This window comes from Mya arenaria, chromosome 5 (assembly GCF_026914265.1).
Source record: "Mya arenaria isolate MELC-2E11 chromosome 5, ASM2691426v1".
NCBI classification, from domain to species: Eukaryota; Metazoa; Mollusca; class Bivalvia; order Myida; family Myidae; genus Mya; species Mya arenaria.
In genome coordinates this window covers 65,901,716-65,921,480 of record NC_069126.1, presented here as the reverse complement: position 1 = coordinate 65,921,480, position 19,765 = coordinate 65,901,716, and the positions used below count along the sequence as shown (strand labels likewise).

Sequence of the window (19,765 nt, the reverse complement as noted above, 5' to 3'; positions counted from 1 at the left end):
AGTAAACACAAACTTATATTCTACATGTGCCAACAATATTCACCGGTAATTTCGATTGGTATGACAAACGTATAAACCTATCTGTAACTATAACAGTGTCTATAATCCGTTTCTCGAAAAACACGATAAAGCAGTTTTTTGTTTTTGTTGTAAACTGATTTCAATTGACGTCGCCCAGGCGATTGATATGAACAAGAGTCAAAAAGCGGCTTGACGTCGTCCATTGAAATTACGTTGAAACAATAGCAAAACTCTATTTTATCGTGTTGTTTCGACAAGGTTTTCGTTTACATGTGCTTGCAATATATTAATTTATAGTATAATAGTGGCATGATTCTCCGATAAAAATTATTTATCTAACTGATACATAATGGCCAAGAGATGTTTAGTCTCATATGTTTGTACTTCGTATTTTATTATTAATAACTCGAAGATACAAAACTAGAAATTAGCAATGGAAAATGATACAGTGGTATTTGTAAAAGATAAGCACATGACATAACACGAAACATTTGTCCACCATATTTATTCAAAACTAAGCCATGCAATTACAGCCCACCATCCGTGGAAAAATATCGTCGTCTGCATCATCCAAATTCGATTCCGGGAAAGGGCTGGCAGGTGGAGGAGCTATTGCCTTCACAGTACAAGCCTTTGTCGCAGACAGCCGTCTGTGGATACAATAAGGCCTCTACGCCTTCCTTCAGCTCACAGGGCTCGTTATGACCTGCAATGCGGCAACCAAACTGAAGGTCAATTCAAAAGCAGAATAAGCCAGGCAGCCTAATGAAGACTTCCAACATTACATGATGATGTTGCAAAAAGTCATTACATGCCAAAAACGTCGAAATCATCCGTCGTCTACTTGCTTGTCACGTTCTTATTTAAAAGGGACAAAACTGTATACGTTGAAAAAAAAGTGTGATGGACTTGCTGACGGTCGTCCCCGGAGTCAGAAGCAATTAAGGAAATAGTGAACTAGTTTTTTAGTTGGATTAAAGGCGCCCCCACTGATTCCCAGAGTCGTGACATTTAATGCCAGAACATTTCATACATGTATTTTTAAATGTGAATTTTATGTTTTTCTTTTATTAGCAAAAACAAAATAATTGTAAATTATGAAGTTAAGATGGCAAACCTTATATCGTCAATACTTCTTTAAATATTGCTTATTTGCATCGTATGATTTAATGTTCATTTCAATATGTGAGCACGGTTAGGGTCGATCCAGCCTAGGAACAGTTTAATAAGAATATATGTTGAACCCTAGTCATTAAGCATGAATATGAAAATAATGACGTCAGTGGTGCACGTGGTCGTCCTTGTCTGGTAATTTTATTATGCCCTCAAGTTCATATAATCTCATGGATTAGAATTAGAAACGAATTTCTATAATAAAATGATACTTTACATAGAAACATATGTCTTTTGGCAAGGTTATATCAATGACAAAACCCGGAATCACGGTTGCAAACATTCTCTAGACCGTCTTTGTGACAACTATATCGAATCCGCTCCACACTTATCTTAACATATATCAATAAAGAGAAAGTAAAATACATACGAACTAAATATCTTTCATGAAGCTATATAAAATAGTACAACGTAATATTAATGAATTCCAAATAAGACACCTCATTAATTCGTACCTATATATGTGAAGCATGCGGCGCAGCAGCCACAGTATCCACCACCGGAAGACTTCACCTCCCCCGTACAGTTGGTTACCGGCTCACAGTCGACCCTCTCACAATGCGGGAACTGGCAAATAAGACATGTCACCATGGCAGCCATCCATAGCAACGAAATGATGAAAATAATATATGAGTATATATTAACCCGCATCGTTTTAATAAAAGTGAAGTAAAATTGATGTGTTCTGATTATAAACTAAGGCGCAATATGTTTCTAAAATAAGAAGTACTGCCAGATAAGAATACTAAGGTTTCTAACGCTGTGCTCTTCTTTTAAGATAAGACACTACGGTATTTGTTTCATGATATATATGCAACAGTATCACCGTCTGATTATGTTTATCTAATAATGAATAATATACAGCTTTACCAAATTTGTCTATTACCTTTAATGATATTTTCTCCATATAAAAGTTAAACTGAAGACTGGATTTAATTTACGTTTTATACTACTCTACATTTCCTAAGGCTACCACAAACCTGCCCCCCCCCCCCCCCCCCCACATGAAGGCTTTCACGTTTAGATGAATTCTGGACTGGTTATTCTGATACAAGACTCGATATCAATTGTAAAAGAATAAGAACAATTGACAAGATGTTTTTCTTTAGTTTATCAAGGTCTCCCCGCGCACATTGGCTGCATTATGGCTTGACCCCGGCGTGACGCCATACCGACTTAAATTGTGTTTAAATGCCATACATGACATGAGATAGAAATGACAGCAATTTGCAGTCAAATCCAGACACTGGAAGACTTGAAGAAACAGAGTGAGATACAAGAGATCCGCGTGCGATACCCTAGCTCTTTGCTAATGACCTCATGGATCTGTAACGCGCTCGGTGTAAAGCACCGATTCACTGGATACAACTTTCCTGGGTTGAACCAGTACTGAGTACACCACTTTTCCAAGCACTACCCTTTGAATCAAAGGAGCTACTTGTACCAACTTTCAACCTCTTTTGGTATGACGAGGCCTGGGATCGAACCCACAACCTCCCGCTCCGTATGCGGACGCCTTAACCACTAGGCCACGGAGACGGTTGAATTGACAAGATTTCTTTTCATTGGCTTTTATATCCACACATGCGTCAAAAACATGGCAACGCATGCGTCAAAACATAGATCACGAATGCGTCAAAACATAACCACACATGCGTCAAAACATAGACCACGAATGCGTCAAAACATAGACCACGAATGCGTCAAAACATAGACCACGAAAACGTCAAAACATAGATCACGTATGCGACAAAACATAGATCACGAATGCGTCAAAACATAGACCACGAACGCGTCAAAACATAGACCACGTATGCGTCAAAACATAGATCACGAATGCGTCAAAACATAGACCACGAATGCGTCATAACATAGGCACGCATGCGTCAAAACATAGACCACGAATGCGTCAAAACATAGGCACGCATGCGTCAAAACATAGCCACGTATGCGACAAAACATAGCCACGTATGCGACAAAACATAGACCACGAACGCGTCAAAACATAGACCACGTATGCGTCAAAACATAGATCACGAATGCGTCAAAACATAGACCACGAATGCGTCATAACATAGGCACGCATGCGTCAAAACATAGACCACGAATGCGTCAAAACATAGGCACGCATGCGTCAAAACATAGCCACGTATGCGTCAAAACATAGCCACGTATGCGACAAAACATAGACCACGAACGCGTCAAAACATAGACCACGTATGCGTCAAAACATAGATCACGAATGCGTCAAAACATAGACCACGAATGCGTCATAACATAGGCACGCATGCGTCAAAACATAGACCACGAATGCGTCAAAACATAGGCACGCATGCGTCAAAACATAGCCACGTATGCGACAAAACATAGCCACGTATGCGACAAAACATAGACCACGAATGCGTCAAATCATAGACCACGAATGCGTCAAAACATAGACCACGAATGCGTCAAAACATAGGCCACGAATGCGTCATAACATAGGCACGCATGCGTCAAAACATAGGCACGCATGCGTCAAACCATAGACCACGAATGCGTCAAAACATAGGCCACGAATGCGTCAAAACATAGACCATGAATGCGTCATAACATAGACCACGAATGCGTCAAAACATAGGCACGCATGCGTCAAACCATAGACCACGAATGCGTCAAAATATAGACCACAAATGCTTGAAAACATGGCGACGCGTGCGTCAAAACATTGCCACGCATGCGTCAAAACATAAACCACACATGCGACAAAACACAGCCACGCATGTATCAAACATACTTCTTTAAACCTAAGTGTTTTAGCCTTTGTGATGAAAACGAAAAACGAGTTCACTAGTGTATAAAACTAGTGTATCAATTCTCTGTCTTACGCTTGAGCAAAATTGTATCAAGAAAGGTATCGTTGTCCATCTGCCATGAGGAATTGCTAACGAGAGCTCAATCACACTGACCTAAGCCAGGGCACCATCATCTCTCAAGGCCAGTGTGGCAAATGTATTCCGTCTAGCATCACTTTCTATCTGACAAACTATACCAAGTCCACACACACACAATTTGACTACTCGCACTAACTAACCTTACCGATATATGGAATCTTGATTGTCCAAAATTTGGTCCGACGCCCGCCCGGTGTGTGCTATGCCCAGTCAGACATCGGCCAAGTAGCGACCGATTACTTGACGATCAGTAGCGAAGTAAAAAGTAACTCGATGCTCGCCCGTTTCTCAAAAATGACCTTGCCGATAATGCTTGGAAATCCGTCGCAGACCATGAGTATATCAAAACTCACGAACGCATCACTGTAAAATAGCACATGTTATTGCGTTTTGTTACACACATCACTGTTATAGCTTATGACCACATAACCCTACACATGTTCTTACATTCATGAACAAGCGTTTATACGCTTAGTCGGCCATCCGCGTATGACATATCAGTATATAGGCACACTATTTATATCACTAAAAGCCCCAATTAAAGTCTTGTCAATACCGTACACAGACATGTGATTTATATCGTACTATGGTCACCATATTGTCAGTAATGCAGTTGCATGTGGCACAACGTAAATGAAAGCAGAACAGTTCGTGTTAAATTAAGATATGATCAAAACGCATTTGATTCAATACAGTATTTTGTTTAAAGCAGCACAGTCTTTATAAGATAAAACATCATAGTTGGTATACATTGCTACAGCTATTGATTAATTTTCAAATGAAAGAATATTCATACATAATTAACTTATAACACGAAAACAAATTTATATCACAAATGTAATTATCAAATTAACTAATAACACAATTAGAAACAAACATAGAAATATTTTATCTATGAAGCAGGCAAACATGGTCCAATGTGTGGCTATCAATTCCTTGACTCGTTTTTTCCTTAACCCGTTCGTTCATTATTCTTCCTTCTCGTTCTAAAGTGGAAAACACGTTATTATTTACAGTTTGTTTACTATTAACATCTGTTATATCGCCCAGTTCTATTCCGTTACTATCGACGGTATTATTAGGTATATTCGCGTTATTATGGGACATCAGAGTGACTGCTTCATCTTCAGGTGTAGACGCACAGTTGGAACGTGACGGTATTCCGGAAAGCCCCTCAATATGTGCCGGACAGCACGCTGTCAAAGTAACAACCTAGAATAAAGATGGAGACAGTTATGTAGCGTTATATAGATAGTTATATAAAGGGACGTTTTTATGACGTCCTTTGATTATGTCAAATTCGATGCGAAAACATATAACCGTCGAGACCACGAAGTAAGATACATGTTTTACACCAAACGAGGCATCAAATAGTAGGTCAAAAAACGTTTCATTGTAATATTCCTATTGTAATATGACTCATTTGATCAATTCCTTTATTAATGCAGTTCTTGTCGAGAAAACTGCACTTATCTTTATGACGTCATAGTTTCCACATTTGAGATGACGTCATAAATCACAGTAACTGGTTCCATTCACCCGGGACCAAATTTTTCGAAAGTTCTCAAGCGTAACATACCCAAACGTGATTTTGTTTAAGATCAATGAGTTAATCGTGAACATCATCAAGATAATTTCCTTTTAAAGTCCAAAAAGTCTCGAGAATATCAAAGTTACACAAACTATACCCCAAAACAATCATATTGAGCTTAGTTTGATCCTGTTATAAGGGACTTAAGATGTTTTGAGAAATTGTGGCCGGGCAGAAAAAGAGCAAAAAATCAAATAAAAAGCGGTGTACAAAAAGGTCAGCCCTGGACAAATGGAACAAGACGCTAGCAAAATACGGGATCAGAAAACATGACGTTGATTTTTCAATAGAGCTTTTTCACTGTTTGATATAAGAATTGAAGTCAATAGGCATACACTCGATTTAGCAAATGAACTGAAGAAGAATTAATTCTCTGAGATTAGCAAAACAGTATCAACATAAATATATTGAACCGTTTCACGTTTTACGAATTGTGTTGCTATTCCTTACTCTATCGAGTTGTGATACTTGTGAACATACATTATATTACTTATACCAATAATTGAAATTCGTTTTCAATGAACAAAATCATAAAACGTCGTTAGATGTATTTACCATTGCAAACAGTGGTGGAAGCCTTTTCCCCTGTCGACCGGAAGTGGTTGTCACGTGACTGACTACTAGGGAGACACAGAGGGCGATGGAAGCAAACAGAACGTTGGCGACCGCCAGTTTAACTGTGTTTGAAAACATGCAACAGGTTGTAAGCTATAGGGTTATACCATCAATTGTTAGGAGTTGACATTTGAATCTCTTAAATATTATATAAGAATGTCTTTTGTAACAACTAATAGAGTCCTCATATTACCTATGATAGGAGGGTCGACGCTGTCTGGTATGTAGGAAAACATAGAGTGAACGTACATCATCTCCGCTAGAATCACCAACATACCTGGGAAAACAGGTAAAATAAATTATATAATAGCGAAAATGATAAAAAGTATGTTGTAATATGACTTAATACTGCTAGGATTAAGAGTTATATAAGATGATACACAATGTTTGATATTTATATATCTTCTACATTACATTATAAAATCAAGAAAATCTCACCAAATAAGGGTCTCTGTGTGTTTCCTGCGGGGATGGTAAACTGGAGTGCGGCCAATAACGACAATACGAGCAGCGGAACAACAAAAGCCAGCCAACGGCGCGTGTCGACGTAACGTCAACGTCATCGTAAGCTGGACGTAATGATCGTCTGTGAGCGAAATTTACATGTTTACTTTAGACTTCATGGAAATAGAAGCTAAACCTATCGTACAAGGTAGGTGGAACAAGGCTTTACATGTTTACTTTGGACTGCGCGTGAATGGACTAGAATTGGTAGCTATAATTATTATTATTATTATTATTATTATTATTATTATTATTATTATTATCATTATTGTTATTTTTTTATCATTATTATGATACACACACATTAGATTTATTGTGCGATAAATCAATTATATGCAGTAAAGATATACCTGGACAGCATTTATAGGAAACAAGTTTAATAATGGCGGACGCGGCACGGCCGAACAGCTCCCATGACCGCCCGTCACGTGATGGTATGACGTCATCAGTATCCGACGATACCGGCACCTGCTCGACCACTGTCTCGCCGTGCCAGGATTCCAGTATCAGAGTTTTGGCTGTTACGGTAAAAGGAAACAAATCGTGATAAAAATTATATGAAATTATCCAATTTAAACAAATGCAATTAGACTTTCCAGAGCATAAAAAGGTACACTTAGTAATAACAATGTTCTAACTTTGTTTTCGTTTCGACAAGACAAACTGCGTTTTTTAAGTTGGACACGGTTCTTACTTAGTATACATGTAAAATAATATGACTTTCCAGAATGATGTAACAGATGGACATCTACATTTTTCTACAGCATTACATGAGTACATCCATGAACCAACTATGATGTCACACACGTAGACGTCACGTGGAAAGTTCGTCAACGTCATTTTACAGTACGTCTGCACGTGCATGACGGAGACCATGAACACATGTCCGACGTGTGAGACCTCACCAAGGTGACTCGTGCTTTGCTCAGAGATGAGACCATCCACACTGGAAACATATCCTGTTTCGATCACGTATTCATTCATAGCATTATTCGGTCAAGCATTTCTCAGAAATTATCTACATTTAATTACACGTGTAATGCATGTTAACTATGTAACGTTCAATTAAATGATTGTTGAGTCTTGAAGAATCCAAAATAGGATGATATGTTTTCTGAACTGCTCTTTGCAAAAAAACCTTTTTTTCATCAGCGATATTAGTATCTTGGCCGAGAGTGAAGGTGTTTTTTTTAAATACGGGTACATTTTATCTTTGCTCGTGGACAAGATAAGGATTTTCAGCATTGCCAAATAATAAGGATCTACTTTTCTGGGGTGGGAGAAAAACAACAACATTGACGTCACGAGAAACATCGCCTTAATAAAACGTCAATTAAAAACTCACGTGTTAATAACGCCAACGTCGGGCAGCCAAATTGTGTCCGCGGGAAGAAATAGTTTCCGGACACCGTCGTACTGGGCAGGGTTCCACGTCAGACGCTGGTCAGACCAATTCAAGATTTAAAAGTGACAGTATATGTTTCGTTTGACGTAAAAGAAAAGTACAAGATAATAATTGACTTACACAATGAAGGGGAAATATGTCTGCTTATAAGACGTTACTCGGTAAGTCGAGGTCATCTTCCAGACACACATGCAGTGTGTCACAGTGACCGTTTATGGGTAAAAAAGAATACTCACATCCTCTCTACTTTCAAACTTACCATGGAGAGACTAATCGTCGCAGACAACGCCTCCCGGCTTTCGTCCTGAAAATAATCATGCAAATTAATATCATAAACTATTAAGGAAGTTGATAGCACTACACTTAGAGAAAATTAGCTCCATTATATTACCTGCTTGGAAATGGTCTTATAAAAAATCAACATGGGTTTTTATATCATCATAAAACATCGAGCTAAAGGCGATTTTCTCGAAGACAGCTCAACGGAAGAATTGTGTTGATATTCGCATATCAAATTAAAATGTCTTATAAATATGACCACAGTGTTTATTCTGCGAGTCTGCGATTAATAGAGGCAGCGCCACGGAAACGAACGGCAATTTATGCGCGGGAGACGTAGCGAGGTTGTTGGCGCTTCCGGTTGTCAAATCGGAAAATGCGCCCTGGAATCGATAGAAGACTTTGTATTCACGACAGAATACTGGCGACATATGCTTTGAATATCTATCTGATAGTTTTAAACACATAATTGAGTCGCAAAAAGTGCTAAAATTGGCAACTGGCACTTGCATATTTTTAACTTACCAAATAAAATAGCCACAATATATTTAGGTATGTCCCTAAATAAGATTATATACAGTAAACGAAATAACACTATATTTATCACTCTGAATATATTTTCATCATCAGATATTTTCGGTATATCTAGCTGTTGAGTTATTAAGAGCAGCATTTTGTGAGGGTACCCTAGCTGGTGGGTGAGAATTATGCGTCTGAAACTTTTATGGCGTGTTTGGAACGAGTGCGAGTATCCTAGCTGGTGGGTGAGAATTATGCGTCTGAAACCTTTATGGCGTGTTTGGAACGAGTGCGAGTACCCTAGCTGGTGGGTGAGAATTATGCGTCTGAAACCTTTATGGCGTGTTTGGAACGAGTGCGAATACCCTAGCTGGTGGGTGAGAATTATGCGTCTGAAACCTTTATGGCGTGTTTGGAACGAGTGCGAGTACCCTAGCTGGTGGGTGAGAATTATGCGTCTGAAACCTTTATGGCGTGTTTGGAACGAGTGCGAGTATCCTAGCTGGTGGGTGAGAATTATGCGTCTGAAACCTTTATGGCGTGTTTGGAACGAGTGCGAGTATGCTAGCTGGTGGGTGAGAATTATGCGTCTGAAATCTTTATGGCGTGTTTGGAACGAGTGCGAGTATCCTAGCTGGTGGGTGAGAATTATGCGTCTGAAACCTTTATGGCGTGTTTGGAACGAGTGCGAGTATCCTAGCTGGTGGGTGAGAATTATGCGTCTGAAACCTTTATGGCGTGTTTGGAACGAGTGCGAGTATCCTAGCTGGTGGGTGAGAATTATGCGTCTGAAACCTTTATGGCGTGTTTGGAACGAGTGCGAGTATCCTAGCTGGTGGGTGAGAATTATGCGTCTGAAACCTTTATGGCGTGTTTGGAACGAGTGCGAGTATGCTAGCTGGTGGGTGAGAATTATGCGTCTGAAACCTTTATGGCGTGTTTGGAACGAGTGCGAGTACCCTAGCTGGTGGTTGAGAATTATGCGTCTGAAACCTTTATGGCGTGTTTGGAACGAGTGCGAGTATCCTAGCTGGTGGGTGAGAATTATGTGTCTGAAACCTTTATGGCGTGTTTGGAACGAGTGCGAGTATGCTAGCTGGTGGGTGAGAATTATGCGTCTGAAACCTTTATGGCGTGTTTGGAACGAGTGCGAGTACCCTAGCTGGTGGGTGAGAATTATGCGTCTGAAACCTTTATGGCGTGTTTGGAACGAGTGCGAGTATCCTAGCTGGTGGGTGAGAATTATGCGTCTGAAACCTTTATGGCGTGTTTGGAACGAGTGCGAGTATGCTAGCTGGTGGGTGAGAATTATGCGTCTGAAACCTTTATGGCGTGTTTGGAACGAGTGCGAGTATGCTAGCTGGTGGGTGAGAATTATGCGTCTGAAACCTTTATGGCGTGTTTGGAACGAGTGCGAGTACCCTAGCTGGTGGGTGAGAATTATGCGTCTGAAACCTTTATGGCGTGTTTGGAACGAGTGCGAATACCCTAGCTGGTGGGTGAGAATTATGCGTCTGAAACCTTTATGGCGTGTTTGGAACGAGTGCGAGTATCCTAGCTGGTGGGTGAGAATTATGCGTCTGAAACCTTTATGGCGTGTTTGAACGAGTGCGAGTTTGGCTTTTTGTTTTATTTTCGGACGCGCATGTTCGATACTATCGAAGCAATTGTTAATAATTCATGTTTAAAACAAAATGCAATTTGATTGTTTTTATGTGATCAAAGAGTCTAAATGTTTAGGTATTGCAAGAATGTTGTAAGAAATAACTACATCAGCTACCTAGTGGTCGTTTACGTCCTTTTTTAATTCTACGAAATTATGGTTGTCTTCGGTTTATAAAATGTAGCAGGTAAGTAAAGAAAATACGACTAAAATTTGACGGTGTTTATACAAATTTCGAGGTTTCGTTCGATCTTAACGCTTGAAAATGTTGCTGATAACATTTGAAGGTGTAACGTTTGTTTACTGCACTGGCCAATAAAGAATTAAAAAAAAATAACAATTGTTATTTGCGACATTCTCAATATTAGTTTCTAGAAGCATAATGTTGATTGCAACATAACGGATCCAATATATATGATTAAATCTGAAAGTGAATTGTTGTCTGACGGATGTAAATTACAAAGAGTTCATGGCGCATGATGGAACTTTATTACCGCAGGATGTAAGGGCTGAAAGCCGGAAACAGCGGCTGAGTGCAAGGCCTCGTAATACGAGAATGACAGGAAATGCAGGAGTCCATGTGTTACATTTATCGTTTAATATTGTTCTGGTATTCATAAATACAATTAGAATATGGCCTATGGCTCCGTTACAAATATGGAATAATTATCTATATAATAATACAAGGCTGGCCATGGCTTTTGGTTGATAATTGGTATGCCATAATCGCCCTCATGTGCCATGTGGAAACGATAATCATTTTTGCAGAAACGAATTTCAATAGTAACATAGTAACATGTGTATTATGATGAGAATAAAACCTATGGTCGTCATCATCATCATCAGCATAGACCCAAATGGAACAGTTATCAAAGTAAATGTTTCATTCTGACCTCATTATCCCAGCTTTGTCTGAGCTCAATTGTAATAGAAACGTTGACAATTGTTATCTTGGGATCCTATATAAGTTCCTATTCTACAATTAAAGAAGGGTGTATCGAACGATATAATTCCTTTCACACATAAACAGGAGTCTTTTGTGGTTATGGCATTTTTTACAACTCTTCAGCTCTCTGTTTCAAAGTCTAAGTGTATCTGTATCATATATGATACATCATCTGTATATTCAAGTGTTTAAGTTTCCCCGCCACAATTCTATAAGCCACTGTAAGCCTTGTTATATTTGTATTATTTGATTGAATTTAACGTTTAACATGCCGCTAAAACATTTTTCATTTGGTAGACTGTATGGATAATATTGTTTGGTTTCTGTATATGTTTTTAGTGAGGTAGTCAAAACTGTATGATGTCTGTACATGTATATACATGTATATACTAATGGCATTGTCTTACAAACAACATATACAAGAAGGGTTTATTTCAAAGAACCACTACTTTCTTTTAGATAAATTATGTTTACTTTAAAATTCATACAAAAATAATTGTAATACGTACATCCATCGCGAAACGATTAAAGATTTGATATTTTGCAGTCAGTTTTCCATATTCATTTTTCCCTAGACGTTAAGACATTTTTATTAATCTGATATTTCAAATGGTATACTCATTTCAAACAAAACATTTTCATTTCTTAGAATCTCCTGTGGAACATTAAAATATCAATGCCAAGACTTCAATAACAATGGAAGTCATGAAGCAACTCAATTGATATGTAATGCTGTATTGCAGTATGATCTCTCATAATGTAGAAATAATATCAGATTGCCCGGATGAAAACACCTGCGACGTAGCAAATATAAAATTACAAACGGTTTCAGATAAAACGTCTTTTCACGAAAGAAAAAGAAATTTAACATTAACTTCTGTTTCGTTGAAATCATCCTTTATGTCTCTATGCATGGCAGTAACAGTAATTTACAAACTTGACATTTGACGACATGGCCGGTCTTTCATTAATTGATAAAAAATCAAAGTGTTTCAAATCGTTGCTTTATAATGTCATCCCCAATTAAGAACATTTCCGACACAACAACCTAATGAAAACTATTTCAACTTTTCCTTAAACTAATTTTAAAGAGCTATAATGAACACCTTTATAAGAAAATAAATCAGTAATTAGTACCGCTCAAACGAAATACGATTTTCACGAACCAGTCTACGCTTTATGTTGTGTTTTTAAACTCCCCATTTAAAGCTTTTCCTTTTTATGGTTTACAATGTTTTGAAAATTATAATTTACAATATAAACTACAGTGTACTTTCTTAGTAATGTTTTACGTTGCAAAATATGTTAACGTCTATTTTGCAATGTACTAAAACATGAGATACTTTCTTCTGATCTAGCCTTCGCTTAATAACACTAACCCAAAGAAGTTCCTGTCCTTTAAAGACTAACTGCAACTTGTACTCGAACGGTAAAAATATTGACCTTGGTCAAACCAGGTATATCCTTTTAAGGCCAGATCCGACTCCTACCCGTACGGTTAATATATTGACTTTGGTCAAACTAGGTCCTGTCCTTTTAAGGCCAAATCCGACTCCTACCCGTACGGTTAATATATTGACCCTGGTCAAACTAGGTCCCGTGCTTTTAAGGCCAACTGCAGCTTCTACCCGTACGGTAAAAAATATTGACCTTGGTCAAACTAGGTCCTGTCCTTTTAAGGCCAAATCCGACTCCTACCCGTACGGTTAATATATTGACCTTGGTCAAACTAGGTCCCGTGCTTTTAAGGCCAACTGCAACTTCTACCCGTACGGTAAAAATATTGACCTTGGTCAAACTAGGTCCTGTCCTTTTAAGGCCAACTGCAGCTTCTACCCGTACGGTAAAAACTATTGACCTTGGTCAAACTAAGTCCTGTCCTTTTAAGGCCAACTGCAACTTCTACCCGTACGGTAAAAAATATTGACATTGGTCTAACTAGGTCCTGTCCTTTTAAGGCCAACTCCGACTTCTACCCGCACAGTAAATGTATTGACATTGGCCAAACTTGGTCCTGTCATTTAAAGGCCAACTCCGACTTCTACCCGTACGGGTAATATATTGACATTGGTCAAACTAGGGCCTATCCTTTTAAGGCCAACTACAACTTGTACGAAACATTCTCGTCTAATTCTTCATTCTGTAGGTATGAAAGTTTCCACTCAAAATAAAACTCTGTATATAAATGACACATACAACTGAAAATTACACCATAGGTTCAGCTTTATGGAATAAGACTTTTTTTCTAATAAGCCCGCCATATAGTTTCATGTTATAACATGATTCAGCGGTTGGGTTTAATATTGCTGAAGGTTTACTATTTTCAAAAGAATCAAAATGACATTTTGACCCTAGCGCAGGAAACGTATCCCATAAGTCTGTGATTCAGAGGGGTGTATATTTCACGTTGTAGAATATAGCCGTAGTATTTTCGAACCGAGGAGCTGATTCGTTCAAATTCGAGAAAAACATTTGAATTTTTAAATATGTTGTTTAATTATCTTAAAACAAAACAAATTTTCCGTGCACAAAATGCGCATAACTGAAACCTTAAAATCGTTATCGTTTTTGTGGCCGTCATAAGGTGAGGAAAGTCGGCAACAAAAAGGTTACCAAATTCAAGGTTTACTTAACGCATTTTCCGTTCACATCATGTTTTTTTGTTGTTTGTTTTGTGGGGGTTCTTTTAAATTGATGTATTTTTTTAATAAGGAACTTTGTTGTCCTCAAAATGGAGCGCACATGCTCGCTTATATCCGTGCATACTCAGGCTCGAGTTTCTATCGCGATGTTCGTCAGTGTCAATGTAGGGAGGTGGTTTTTGCCCCGCATCGGCGATCCGGGTAACATGATCACGGGAGTCTGAGGTCATGTTACACAACAAACATGCAAAAAAAATATATACGTGGTAGGCTAAGCAGCCTTAATCTATAAGGATGTTTATTATTTAAGCAGGTAGAATGAGGTTTATTTATGGAAGTATAAAATACTTCCCATAGCCATAAGATATCTTTGTAACGTGTGGTAAACTGCTTATAGTGCAGGAGAATCCCCATGGTTGGGTAGGCGTTAAAATGGACATGTGAATAATCTATAAGAATGCTGTATGAGGTTTATTTATGGAAGTAAAAAAATACTTCTCATAGCCACATGAAAGCTTTGTAACGTGTGGTAAACTGCTTATAGTGCAGGAGAATCCCCATGGTTGGGTAGGCGTGAAAATGGACATGTGAATAATCTATAAGAATGCTGTATGAGGTTTATTTATGGAAGTAAAAAAATACTTCTCATAGCCACATGAAAGCTTTGTAACGTGTGGTAAACTGCTTGTAGTGCAGGTGGAACCCAATGATTTGGTAGGCAAAAAAGACGAACATAATTTATGAAAAACAAAACATATACCAATCTGTCGATTCGGACGATCGACGGGTACACACGGACGGACACGTGGGAGTCGGCAGTGCGCGTTGGTGGCACGTGACGCTCATAACCAGTCCGTAGCTCCTGAAGCAGCCGGCTCGAACCCAGGTACTGGGCGCCACCTGGAAGAATATACTTATATAATTTCTACTGACACAACTGCCCCCAGTCTCCGGTTATTTCCGCTTATACATTTTTAGTTTTTAACCATATGAAGAATACTTGGTTAATTTAACATTGTTAAAAAAGCGTATAATTGTGGAATCTCAATGTTTCATATTAATGAGCAGCACACTCTTATAAAAAGTGGCCGAGTTCCTTTGGTGCGTAATATAATGGTGTACAGGGTATATCGTAAATTAGACTGCCTTAATTATTATGTAATGTCATATTACATAATCGGATTAATAAGAGACTACAATATAACCAAATCAACGACTTAAGGCAGGCTCTTTTTCTATTATTATATATGTAATTGACACATGTATACAAATAATGTATGTATATCCTTTATCATATTATTTGATGTTTTTATTACAATCGATTCTTAACTGAAGGTAGCAATCGAAAAACATTCAAATATCTTACTATCTTTATTTCTTTTTACAATTCAACTTGAAATGTCGCGTTATTGTCCAATTTTGAATTATACGATTAACCGTCTTGCTAAAAAGTATCAATACAAATCATACTTGTTTGTCAAAGAGATAAAAGTAGTCATTTTGGAAATATTCAAAATATATTTGTTGTTCTTTGGAGTTAAATCGAGAGTCTTCGAGTACTGCTTGTAAATTATTGGATAGAAAATTTAAAAGTTATTTACTTTTAACAGAGATCAAACTGAATGCTAAAGATAATTGCATATATTATTCCATAGAGTATTTACTTAAACACTCATATCGCAGAAAGTCGCCGGAAAGTTTCAAATACAAATATTTCACAGCCGGATTTGCATTGTAATGTATCGTATATTATTAAGTGATAATCTTTTGAATAATCTTTCGTGCTCATGAAAACTTAAGTGTAGGAGAATCAATTCTCCAGCTTATTAATGGCGCTGATTTCTAGCTATTTTGTCAATTGTATCGCGGCTGCAAAAACAGTTTTCTGCGACAAAATCATCGAAGCAGAACACTGCCAAGCAAATAGAAATATTGATATTCCATCGTCGTAAAACGCACTTCAATTTATCAGGAGAAAATGTGAAGCTGTGGAATTGATCGTCATATTTGCATGACTGCTTAACATGACACACTAATTAGTTTGATTATTCATAGATTGATAATTCCTATCAAGACAGCCGGCGAATTATATGATACATTTTTTTATGAAATATGGCTGAAACATTGATATGTACACCGATATTTGTCTTCTTTATACGTCTTAGCGTGTCGAATTTTAGTATCAAGAGCATACCAATTAAGTAATAAAACAATGATTATATTATCATTTGAAATAGTGTTGCAACGCGGTTTGAATTGGTGGTGATGCAGTTTTGGGTATTAAACCTTAAGGAAATATTGTGTGATTTATGGATTGCACTGAAAGTTTGTGAAACATTTTCTTTTACATTTAAATGTTTCGCGATTATGAATTGTCACATTTTTGGGCAAATTTCAACCGAATGCTTTCCGTTAACAAGGTCATCAAATTTATTAAAAAAAACCAATTCAACAAAATGGCACTTGGCGCATTTTCATCTCAACATTTTCACCACGACTCTTTGCGCATATTCACCACGACACTTTTTGTATTTTCAACACAACGCTTGACGCATTTTCACCACGACTCTGCGCATTTTCACCGCATTTATACCACGACACTTGACGATTTTTTTACACGACGTTTACCTAAATGCTGACTGCAATGCAAGGAAGAAACTCGTACCAAATTCTGTAACGTTATAAGGTATGATGGGGTTGAAAATTTAACCTGGGCCCTTTCGCTAACCATGGACCGACAAAAACGTGTTATAAAAAATAATTTGGTAAACACAGAAGAATACAATATCTGTAATAGTCTTTGAATAATTATGAGTTAACAGCACGGTCATCATTGATTAAGGTCAAGTTTTAACAGTTTTAATTTGTGCTGAAAAAGCATACCTAAACAATATCAGTTTTAAAATCGCACAAACCCCTCAAGAATATACTGAAATCTGATATGCTTTATAGCAAATCTATCATTTATGTGTTTTCTTATATTTTCTCATCTCTTTATTCTCATCTCATAATCTAAACGTTGTTTTTTAAAAGTAATACTTTTAACACGGTAGGACTAAACACCGACGAGCACGGAAACACGGGATAATCACAAAAAAGCAAGGAAACCAGAGAAAAGCAAATTATGAATACGAAAAGCACGACAATTTGCACGGAATCCACCAAAAACCAAGGCAGATTCCACAGAAACTGTCAGTGTTTATTTCCCATGAGTTTCGGTTATTTTCGCCTTTCACTTAAACAACGAAAAACAGGATTAAAAGTACGAAAAACGGATTACAAAACAAACAAAAACAAGGTATATAACGAAAAGTTAACAAAACCACGATTTGCTCTCAATGTTTTCCGTGCTTTTTGCTTTCCTTTAAGTGCAAGGCAAACAGCAAGGAAACTATCGAAATGGCTTTTCCGTTGTTTTTTTCTCCGTACGTATTCCCGTAGTTTGTTTCTGCTTTTTCGTGGTTTCCATGTTGTTCATCTTGTTTTTCATGCTTTTTCGTGCTTTCTCGCGCTTTTTGTTGATTGGTCATACCCCTTTATCAAATATCATACGCGCTTATTAAAACTGCTCTACATTTAATGATAACGTGTGTTTGTTGAGAAGCGGTTTCCTCAGTGCCCTTAATTGGAACCCTTATCGGACAAAACGTGTTACTTGTTACTGACCACAGCTGATTGTGTTCATATTTTGATATAAACAGAATCTATCAAGCAAGCTAAATCATATTATTTTATATATCAACTATGCGGATTAATTTCTATATATACAACATTTTTATTATTTCATTCGTATGGACAGTTGCTAAAGTGGCGGGCCTTATTTGCCAGTTCCCGCACTGTGATAAGGTTGTCTGTGACCCGGTAGCCAACTGCACGGGGGAGGTAAAGGATTCTGGTGGAGGATATTGCGGCGTGCGTGCCTCATTTAAATCGGTACGTGACAATTTGCAAGTGGGAAATAATAAAGCTTCAATACTTGTTTTGTTGTCCCAGAAACATGCGCAAAATCCCGAAACATGTACTGATTTGAGTGTATGCGGTAATGTGCATGGTCGACATTGACCGTCGATATGTCCAATGCAAGACTATTTCTCCAAATTATTTTATCGGCATCAAAGACCTAAGTCAACTGAGTGCTGCATGTTTCAACGACAGTTTTGCACAGTGCCTTAATGTTTGTTGAATAGTACGCACTGTCATTTTTACGTAAATAAAGTCAAGTCATACACTTGTCTTAATGGATGAAAGGGTGCTATGGCGATGACGATCTTAATCATTGTTTTCCGGGGATCGAACCTGAGACCCCGTATTTGCAAGCCAGATGCTCTACTAACTGAGCTAATCGACCAGGATAAAACAAACTCTCTGACAAGTGCGATTCAATACTGTGACAATTGTTTCCGGATATCTTGTTTACACTGGTGTCAGGTTCGACAGCAATGACCCCACCATTCGATTCAACAGTTGGTGTAATTCATGTAACAACTGAGGTAACATTGACACTCGTTTTTTCCCAAACAACGAGTGACATTACGACTGAGTTTGTACTTTATAATGAAGCCTTCAAATCAGACCATATTGCACTTGGTGACAATAAATTCGATTAGCCTTCAGGGCTTACGCTGCGTGCTTGATTAGAGATAAAATATCGTTTAAAAGTCTATGTCATTTGAAAGGTTTGATTACTGCATGATGGTTTGAGGAAATTAGCTAATATGTATATCCCACGCATCATCGATAAAAACAGGTGCCGATATTGTAAACATGTGTACTCAGTTATATCACGACAATAATTAAACACTTGTAAAGTACATTGAGAAACCGGATGCTGGTATATCATTTAGAATGGTGAACGTCAACTTCAGTTGTATGAAAAATGGGTTAAGTGCATGTTGTAAATAAAACATTTAAGTAAGGTGGTTAGGTACTCTGAATTGTATTCATTCGTCTGCAGATAGAGATGGGATCCCTACTCATAGAAGTACTTGCATCCGTTTACCTTTTATATTTTGTTTTATCTTAAGTTTGCTCAGGTTAATGTATACTTTGATAAGATTTTCCATTTACGTTTTTACTTTATACGGGATTGTTGGGATAAGAGTGAAGTTGTGCACACAAACTATTTTAAACCCCATGTAAATTTGCATTTTACTGACCGCTCCAAGGCGGTACCTAACAATCCTTAATAAACACCCCTAGTTTAATATACAATGTATTATATATGTAGTGTGTTGTTCGTGGAGTTTTGTGTTGTTGTTCCATGTTTCTGGTTTGTGATTGTTTGTTTTTGTGTTCTATGTCATTGGCGTTGACCCTGTGCCATTAAACGGGGTTTATGTTTAAACTTTCGACTACTGGACTTGTTTCTGTACTTTTCACACACCTATTATTTTATTAAAACCCTTGTCACACCTAGCCGAGTTGCCAATTCAATTGCAAGCCGTTGTTGAATGTCCCAGAGCCCAATGAGATCA

At 37.8% G+C, this 19,765-nt stretch overlaps 2 protein-coding genes across 2 annotated transcripts; both read right to left on the bottom strand.

The window, feature by feature from the left end:
• Positions 1-511: 511 nt before the first annotated feature.
• LOC128233807 (uncharacterized) lies at positions 512-1,869 on the bottom strand. Its single transcript, XM_052947661.1, has 2 exons — positions 1,650-1,869; positions 512-727 (listed from the first exon to the last, which is right to left on the bottom strand). The coding sequence occupies exons 1-2, from the start codon at positions 1,843-1,845 to the stop codon at positions 588-590; spliced, it is 336 nt and encodes a 111-aa protein (XP_052803621.1). The 5' UTR covers positions 1,846-1,869; the 3' UTR covers positions 512-587.
• Positions 1,870-4,951: 3,082 nt separating this feature from the next.
• LOC128235891 (acetylcholine receptor subunit alpha-1-B-like) lies at positions 4,952-17,781 on the bottom strand. The gene is made up of 11 exons (XM_052950677.1): positions 17,721-17,781; positions 15,052-15,191; positions 8,504-8,546; positions 8,183-8,294; positions 7,608-7,783; positions 7,188-7,355; positions 6,839-6,919; positions 6,527-6,610; positions 6,274-6,395; positions 5,153-5,339; positions 4,952-5,052 (listed from the first exon to the last, which is right to left on the bottom strand). Exons 1-11 carry the CDS (start codon positions 17,779-17,781, stop codon positions 4,952-4,954), a joined length of 1,275 nt encoding a protein of 424 aa, XP_052806637.1.
• Between the last annotated feature and the right edge of the window lie 1,984 nt (positions 17,782-19,765).

What these genes read in the sequence shown, in the direction of transcription:
- LOC128235891 (XM_052950677.1), bottom strand. Translation starts at nt 17,781, where the DNA reads ATGAAAAACAAGATGAACAACATGGAAACCACGAAAAAGCAGAAACAA. An exon ending in TTCCACCACTGTTTGCAATG is followed by an intron (nt 5,340 to 6,273) that starts GTAAATACATCT and finishes TCTTTATTCTAG; the next exon opens with GTTGTTACTTTGACAGCGTG. An exon ending in CGATATAACAGATGTTAATA is followed by an intron (nt 5,053 to 5,152) that starts GTAAACAAACTG and finishes AGGAATTGATAG; the next exon opens with CCACACATTGGACCATGTTT.
- LOC128233807 (XM_052947661.1), bottom strand. Translation starts at nt 1,845, where the DNA reads ATGCGGGTTAATATATACTCATATATTATTTTCATCATTTCGTTGCTA. An exon ending in CGCATGCTTCACATATATAG is followed by an intron (nt 728 to 1,649) that starts GTACGAATTAAT and finishes GCCGCATTGCAG; the next exon opens with GTCATAACGAGCCCTGTGAG.